The 8,438-nt window shown below is 47.0% G+C and overlaps 1 protein-coding gene across 1 annotated transcript; it reads left to right on the top strand.

Annotated features, from left to right (window-relative positions):
• The first annotated feature begins 486 nt into the window (after positions 1–486).
• Positions 487–6,456, top strand: LOC115350421 (ankyrin repeat domain-containing protein 9-like). The gene has a single exon (XM_030036062.2). It carries the CDS (start codon positions 750–752, stop codon positions 1,638–1,640), a length of 891 nt encoding a protein of 296 aa, XP_029891922.1. The 5' UTR covers positions 487–749; the 3' UTR covers positions 1,641–6,456.
• Positions 6,457–8,438: the final 1,982 nt, after the last annotated feature.

Raw genomic sequence — 8,438 nt, 5'->3', positions numbered from 1 at the left:
ATATGCTTTATGACTCTGGGCATAGTTACTCCACACACTGTTCGACTCTTTTCTCTGCAGAGTTTAATGCTGGGATCTTAAACATCGCTAATGCCTTATGGACAATCCATTAACATGAGTGTCTCCTAAGTGGCTAGCCATACCATTATTTATAAAATAGGGATCCCTTCCTAATGCTACAGCTACCAATCCCTTGATTTCCCAAGCATATAATGATGTGTATTATCAGCTGTGGAGCATTTTACACTGCTACATATTTTTTACTATATAATGAGCTGCGTGTGTGTGAGTGACATAGAAAAAATAGATGAATATTGCTCTTGCACTTACTGCAATGTATGAGCTGATCTGGTTAGACACGAAATGCAGACAGAAATCCGCCTCACCTCTCAAGCTAATTTTAGTCTCTCCCTCTCTCCTCTCTAGCTGTGTGTGTATAAAATCACTTGCAGTCTGACAGCGTTCCAGTAACCTGTGCCACGCGCAGAGCGGGATGTACTTACTAACCATCTGCTTGCATGGCATGGGTTAACTGAGCCTGTGGGATTGTGCTTACCTAAACAAAACCACTGCAGTGAGGGGAAAAACAATGAATGGGTGGAGATGATCAGCCCATGCATTCCAGCTAGTGCAGTCCAGGCAGCAATGACAGCCTGAAGGTTGCAGCAGCTTCGGGATCTGCATTCCAAGTGCACAGATCTTACAGTCTGGAGTGATTTTACGTGGAGCTGCTCTTTATTTGCTGAGCCATGGCCAGTAACCAGGCCAGCCTGCAGGATGATCAGAGCAGGCACTGCAAGTTCTTATCCTATATGTTCTACCAGGCTGTGAGAGATCATAAGCCTGTGTGGATGCTGGAAGACATGAGAACTATGGAGTATTTTTACTGGGAGGAAAATGCCAGCCTAAGAACCTACTCACCTTCAGAAGCCCTTCTCTATGCAGTGGTGCATAACCACCTGCCTTATGCTCAGTATCTGCTGTCTCATTTTCCAGAGGAGGCTCTCAAGGTGCCTGGGGAACACTTCTGCTATTGCCCATCCTCTGCTCCTCACTTGGCCATGGCGGTCACATATGACAGGAGAGATATCTTGGGGCTGATCATCAAAATCGCACACAAGCTCCCCAGCTTGAACTCCTACATCAATAGGACTGGCTGCTTTCATCTGGAAGATGGGAAAACCCCCCTGCACCTTGCCTGCGAACTGCTGAGGTCAGAGACAGTCCTCATTCTTCTCGGGAATGGAGCTTCTCCCAGGATAGAGGACAGTAAAGGGCTCACCCCGCTGGATGTCATCCTGGAGCAGATGTGGGACTCCAAAGTCAATGTGGCATCAAAGAAGCTCTGCCTCGACTACCTCTTGCTCTTCATGCCCAACCCACAGTTTAAGATGCGGAAAGTTCTGCAGGAGCATCCGGACCACTGGACAGCTTTGCTGGGGGAAGACAAATTCAACAGTCTGGTGGGGAACACACCTGCTTCTTTATATCTGCAAGCTATGCAAACTATTCTCCAGACTCTTCCCCCCTCCCACTTCCCTAAAAGCATCCAAGAACTACCTATACCTCAGGCACTAAAGCCCTTACCATCCTATGGCAAAAAGCTACCGACAAAAAATGTGGTAAATGTTTTTCCTTGACTTTATTCACTGGGTCTTGGATTTTCAAAGGCAACTTAGGGGAGCTGGTCATCCACCACCCTCTGCATTTTAGTGTGATTTTAGTACTTAACCTATTACGCTATGCTGGAAAATCCAATATTTTGTGACAAGATTTTAAATGTCTTTTATAATTGATTGCAGGCACGGCACTTTTATAGACAAAAGCCTTCCTTGTTTTCTGTTTTGTTGTGCATGTGAAGGGTTAACTGTAGTCGAGACTGTGTTATGTTTGGTTTCTTAGCTGTCAGGTGGTATCATTGTATCTGAATTTCCAATATGATAACTGTATCCTGTGTAACTTACCTGGGTAAAAAGGAACTATGTGCCCAGTGGGATTTTCAAATGGTGTAACTATGGGACTGTGTTCTGCTAGAGCTGGGAGAAATACCATCCTGTACCAACAGGGTTCAAACACCAGGTTTCCTTTCTAACAATGATCTAGCATCATCTAGTAATAACCAAAAAGTCTATGGCTGATGCTGCAGGGATGTAGAGGCAGTCCTGCAGGGTACCTGATTTTACTGAGTTACTTTACAGCAGGTCACAGCATGGAGGGCATGAGTTCAGAGAGGGGCAGTGAGTGTATATTCCTGGAGGGGGGGGACAGAGAGTGGCAGAATAGCTAACAGAAAGCATCCTGTCTCACCTGGGAGTGAGGGGGTTAAAGGCAATCCCAGCCCTGATGCCTCTATAGACTTGTGCAATGGGGAAGGAACCATTTTCCCCGCTGTCCAGTAAACACATGGTAATCAGAGCAGGGCCAGTGGAAGCCCTGTCCTTCATAAGTGACATTATTTCTCCCTGACTTGTGTTTTAATGCTGAATGTATCTCCACAGGAGACGTAGCTCAGTAACGTGATTTCCCAGTGGGTCTCAGAGCCACAGGCATTTGCTAGGTATCCTAAGCTGGAGTATGATGTTCTGCTGTTAAAAGTTGTCACTGGTTGTCATTTAGAGTATTTTTGCCACCCGGGTCCAGACAGAGGGCCTGATCCTGGAAAATACCAAAAGTTCCCATTGACTCCCCTGGGCACTGCAGACAGGGTGTGTTTGCAGAAAGCAGGGCTGGGGCTGCTCTGCTTTCTGGGCAGCTCTGCACCTTGCTGCCCAGGCAGACCCCTGTCTGTTCAAGGCACTGGTCCTGCTCTCCTGGCCGTGCTTAGCACCAATGGAGCAGTGGCAGGATCCCAGCTCCCTCTGGGGACATCCCTTATCTTGGACGCCAACGTTCTCCTCTCTTTGTAAGTGCAACCCTTTGCTCTGCCGAAGCAGCGTAACCCATTTCCCCAGATCCGTACTGAACAGCAGTGAAGAAATCATTCATCTCTTTAAATAAATTTGGAGCCAAAGGCAGTGGGGCACAAACCCCTTTTGGCAAGGCTCTGGCTAAGAAAGGATGTGCGTTCACGTCTCAATTGCTCCATGCAAAAATGGCTCATGTCTCATCTGGCTAATTCCCTGCATGTGCCAAGGCGGCTGTGCTGGAGCTGCACCCTTTTTTCCATTAGCACAGGGAGCACTTTTGCTCAGTTTCCCTGGGCACGGGGCACCTGCCGTGTGCCAGGACACCGGCGATGCCAGCCACAGCCAGGTGGAGATTTCCTGCAGGGCACAGCCAACTGGAACATCCTTTTGGAGACACCGGGATGCTCCTCCTGGACACCCCTTCCCGCGTGCCGTGGAAGCACCTCAGCGCCGGTGCTGCTAAGTGAAAGCACAGGCTTGCTTGTGAGATGGCGAAAATGTCAGCCCAGCCCTAGAAGTGGGGAGCAGGCTGCAAAGGGGTTAACCCTGCTCCCGAAATCCCACATCTCTGGTGCAGCAGTGTCCTTCCTCCCCAGCCCCTGGGCACTTGCACGTCTTTCCCCATCTGTGTCTATTCTTCCTTGTGCGATAGGGGAGGGTGCAGGCAGTGGCGGAGAAATTCAGGGTCAATCTTGGGTGAGGGTTTTGCGGCGAGGCTGCTGGCTTGGCAGCTTCTGCGGCAGGCAGAGGCTGTCACAGTTTGGGAAGCAAAGCAGAGCCCAAGGCAGATTTGCATTATAAGCGGTGTCTGAGCTGCTTCTGCCAAGCCCTGCGGGCTCCCCAGCCCTGACAGCCCCCAGAAAACCGGAGCTGGAAGCAGAGCACGAAGCAGGTGCTCGCTGCCCAAGGCTGAGGAAAGCAACTAGGCAGAGCACAGCCCCTGTGGCACCCCAGGAGTCCGGAGCAGCAGGATTGGGTTTGTCCCCAGCAGCAATGCGGTATCTCATCCGGATGTCGGTGGGCGAGAGGCGGAGGAGGCTGGTGGTGGATATTATTAGAATAGTAATTAGGCCCCAGGAGCCAAGATCCCAGGGAAGGAGGGAAGGGAAATCATCAACTGTTACTGCACCGGCTTGAAACCATGAGAGTTTTGGTGCTATAAAGAGTTTCAGAAAAGACAGGAGGGAGGGGAAGGCTGTTCGACTTACAAACCAAAGGAAGCAGGTATGGATTCTTGGTATTAATGAGGTAGCACTTTCTAGTAAGGCAGGGGGCTGTACCCAGAGAGCCAGAGCAACCCGCTGGGAGCAAGTGGGTCTAAAATGGTGCAGGGATCTCTTGTTGACTGTAATAGTTGTGCATCATTGCAAAGGTCAGGGTTCAGGCACTTCAGGCTTTAATGGGTGGATTTGTAGCAGGCAGCAAGTTGCTTGTGTGTACGCATTCATCCGTGTGGGAGGCTACCCTCTATCCACTGGCCCAGACAGAGGATAAGAAATGGATTTTCAGCAACTGCTCAAGAAACTCAAATTCTGGGGCACATCTGCATCTGGTACCACAGCCTGGAAGAAAGCTGCTGGCCCGTTGTTGGCCAACATGCAAAAACTCTAGTGTGCTCAGCCCAGTGCGCAACAGGCAGCTACTGGAAAGATCACTCCACAGCCCTCTCATTCCTCCTTTTCCTGACCATTTTAACAAAAGATCAAGCACCAGCTGGCCCTCAGCTACTGATCTACCATCAGACCTCCATGTGCGGTCCCGATGGGCCAGAGTTTAGAGCCATTAGCGTTCTGGTGACAACTCTTTCCATCGCCTGTAGCGATACGAGTGCAGGATGAGGTGTCCTGCTGGAATGGAGGATTCTTCTCCCTAAACCTGGTTTGCTTATCTTGTGGTGACCTGCCTGTTAGTTTGAGTTCCCGTTTGTCTTCCTGCTCAGTACAGTGACATTACATCAGATATGGCCAAATCTACCTCAGCCCCATCTGTGTTGATTTTTTTCTCCATTTTTTCTAAACCAGGTCATTAGCAAAAGTAAACTCAAAATATTTTCCACACTTTGTGCAACCTGACAGTCCGTAGTCTTAAAAAATCCCTATGCTTGCATGACAAATATGTTAGTGACATTGTTAATCAAAAAGGGTGCTAGGTGCTGTGTAGTGATGTTTACATTTTGCTTATATGTATACTGAGTAAGTGTAGCTAAGATCTGTATTTCTGAACTTAGGAAAAAGAATAAAACCAAGAGAGAAAGAGGGGAGGGCAAAGTCTTTGCTAATCTTTGGATTACAGGTTGGCTCTGCAGGTTACATCTTTTTAATTTCAATTTTGAGGAGTAGCATGGTAAGGATCTGAGTTCCGTGTGTATGTGTGTGACTTCATTTCGGATGAGTATCACTTCAGTGAGCACTGCGAGTGACTTGGGGGGGCGTGGTAAACGTGTGTGTGTGTAAACGTGTGTGGGTGCATGCGTGCACATGTATGCCTGTTCCTCTGTCTGCCCTCTCCTGGTAAAACTCATAACTGACTTACAATACTTAACCCACTTCAGTACTTGTACACATCAGTGATCAATGCCTTAAGAAAGCAGCCTTTTCACAAGATAAGTGTGTGTCCCGAGCTCTGTGATGCTAACAGGTAAGGACATTTCTTCTTCTCTTGTAGAGAGGCAGCAGCTTTGCTCTTGAAATGGGTGTTTTAACCCTGAACACCAAGCACAAGGGCTTCTGCTCGCCAACAGCCACAATCATCCAGCAAAGGATTTGCGATAGTGGCCACATTTTATTCTCGAATCCATTTTTTTTTTAAATAAAATCTATTGAACATACATCTTTGTCTTTCTTTTATCTGGGCTGCCAGCAAAATTCAGCCACCTGTGACTTCCTAACCCTATGCTTCTGTCTATTTCTGCAGCACCATTAGCAGGAAGGACAGGCCAGATTCTGACCTCAGTTACACCTCTTTACACCTGAAGTAACACTTTTTAAGTCAATTGCATCACTCCCAATGTTTGTTGGTCTAAAGGAAAGCAGAAACTGTTTGTGCACTTACATTCTTCAAGGCTCCATAACTCTGACTTCAGCATATAAATAAATGTGATGCTTAATCCCACTTAATGTTAAAAGAAAATATTCTTTACATTTTTCGTACTTTGAATGTATATAGATATATATTTTCCATCTCTCTAACACTGGTAGGCACTTCCCTGTTTCCAGTTTCCTTGGCTTTTTTGGAATCAGCATGACAGTGACAGATGCTGTTGTTCACTGATTAAGACCGAACGTTGCCATGCCCAAGTACAAGTGAATGTTCATTGTATGATACGACTTTCTTATAAAGCCATACTTTTGTAATTTTGGTTTCTCTTTTTTAGGGAAAAAAAAATCTTCCATATAATTGTGTTTGTACATTACTCGCTGCATGATTAAAGATAAAAAGATTGTAATGTGCTGGAAATAAAATATATATACACACCCAGATATAAGTAGGTATATTAGCTGTGAAAATCATTTATTCTGATTGTATTACTATAATAAACTTGCAGTATAAACTTAACGTGTCTTTTATTAGCCAGTTGGTCAAAACCACCCACGAGGATCTATTGCTTTTGCTTTGGCTCATCTTGGTGCTTGATGATTTCATTCTGACTGCTGAGCCATTACCTCCAAAAATGTGATCTGAGGAAGAGAATATTTTCCTTCACAGGTTTGCAATAGCTGGCTGTGTTGTCAGAGGATGATCCCAAGTGATGAGGTGAACCCACATTTCACAGATCTGCTGCAAGGTAGTGATGAATCAGAAGAAGGGGCTCAAGAGGGGCGAATGGTAATTGGTTTTGGAGATTTTCATCTTTTAGGTTTGAGTTCAGCTCACGGCAGCTTATGACAAAGATGTTTCCAGTGAATATAAGAGCGCTGGCAGCCTCCTTTCCCTGTCTGGTTTGTATGCCATCAACAAGCTCCTTCCCTTCCTAAGGTTATTCCTCTGCATGGAAAGAAGCCCCAGTAAGGCTTCCAGCACCAACTCCAACTTCTCCTGCAGGCTCAGCTGCTGCTGAAGGTCCTCAGGCAGATATGCACCTTGCACCCGCTGTGCTCTCCTTGGGGTAACAATCCACTGGCTTCTGTGTACATACACAGACCACCCAGCTCCTCCACTGCCCTGCCAAAAACAGCTACCCAAAGCGTTTCAGATGATGGGTAGCTGGTTTTGATGATGATGATGATGATCACAGGGCTTGGACTCCACCGCCAGCTGTACCCACAGATCTCCTCAATGTGCACTAGTATATGCAAGCTATAACCAAAGGAGTTAGTACTTTAGCCTGTGCTTGCATAGTAAGTTATCGGTTTCATGGAAGAATGCAGAGAGGAGAATTGTTTCACTGATCTCACTTAAAGGCCAAGACTGTCTCCTTGCCTTCATAGTGGGAGATTGAGCCCTGAACACTTCACCACCAGAATGTGGTTCCCAAAGATGTAAGTTTTCTGGCTTATTTGCTTCCACCTTTCCTGTATTTGAGAATGAGAATCTGATTCAGTTTCTCTCATGCCCTGGCAGCTCTGCTGAGGCTGACCATCAGGGCAGTAAACGGCTCTGGCAGCCAAGGGAGCCCTGGGCTGACGCATCTCTCAGAGTTACTCTCATCTAGGTATCAGGTTTTTTACAACTGTACTTAGTTGTAGCCCACACACTAGCAGGCAGCAAGACAGGTATTTAAATAGAGAGAGAAATTTAAAGGGTATATTCCCTTGTGTAGGGCGAAGCACTGTCAGAAGCAGATGATGCATTGACCGAAATCCTGCCCACACCTCAGTTACTTGAGTGCACCTCCCTGAGTGAGTCACCCCAAATGCAGCTGATAGGTTTGGCATGTCCCATACCAGCCCATGTCTGTCTGGCCAGCACAGCGATAGTGCCTCCTGGGAGCACACACTGGGTTTTGCTGCAGCACCACACTCAGCTGATGATATGGATGACTGCATGCAACCATCGGGATCCAGCTCCCAAGACACCCACAGTTGTCTCTAGCACTTTGGAAGCTGCTCTGAAGCCAAGAATCCAAGTTTCTCTGGGGCTGACTCCCAAAGGCTGCTTGAATTGAAAAATCAATCGTAATTTTCCAGACTGGGTCCGAGTTCCAGCTCTAGTAAAGCGTGTTCTTATTTTGCTATGGATCTCATGTGAAGCAGAGGTTTATTGCTAGTGGGAAGGCTTTTGGTGAATTTCATGATTACATACAGAGAGAAGATAGCTGTGCTCTGTACACCAGCTATGCCTACCCACGCCATCAGATGGGCAGATTCCCATGCAGCGCTGTGAGGAGGAGGAATGATTATCACAGAGTTGTCAGACTCACAAAAGGAAACCTGGGAGAAAAGAAGGGAAGAAAAGGATTGGGAGAGGCAGTATGGCAAGATCCTTCTGGAGAGCAGATCCTACAGTTAAACAGAAATAGGGAAAATAGTCTGGAGAATCCCAAACTATAGTACAAGCTATGAGAAGCACAAAAGCACAGAAACCACTCCCTGC

The sequence above is a fragment of the Aquila chrysaetos genome, chromosome 13 (genome assembly GCF_900496995.4).
Source record: "Aquila chrysaetos chrysaetos chromosome 13, bAquChr1.4, whole genome shotgun sequence".
Taxonomy (NCBI): Eukaryota; Metazoa; Chordata; class Aves; order Accipitriformes; family Accipitridae; genus Aquila; species Aquila chrysaetos.
Note: the sequence above shows the minus strand (reverse complement) of the source record. Positions and strands in the feature narration are given on the sequence as shown.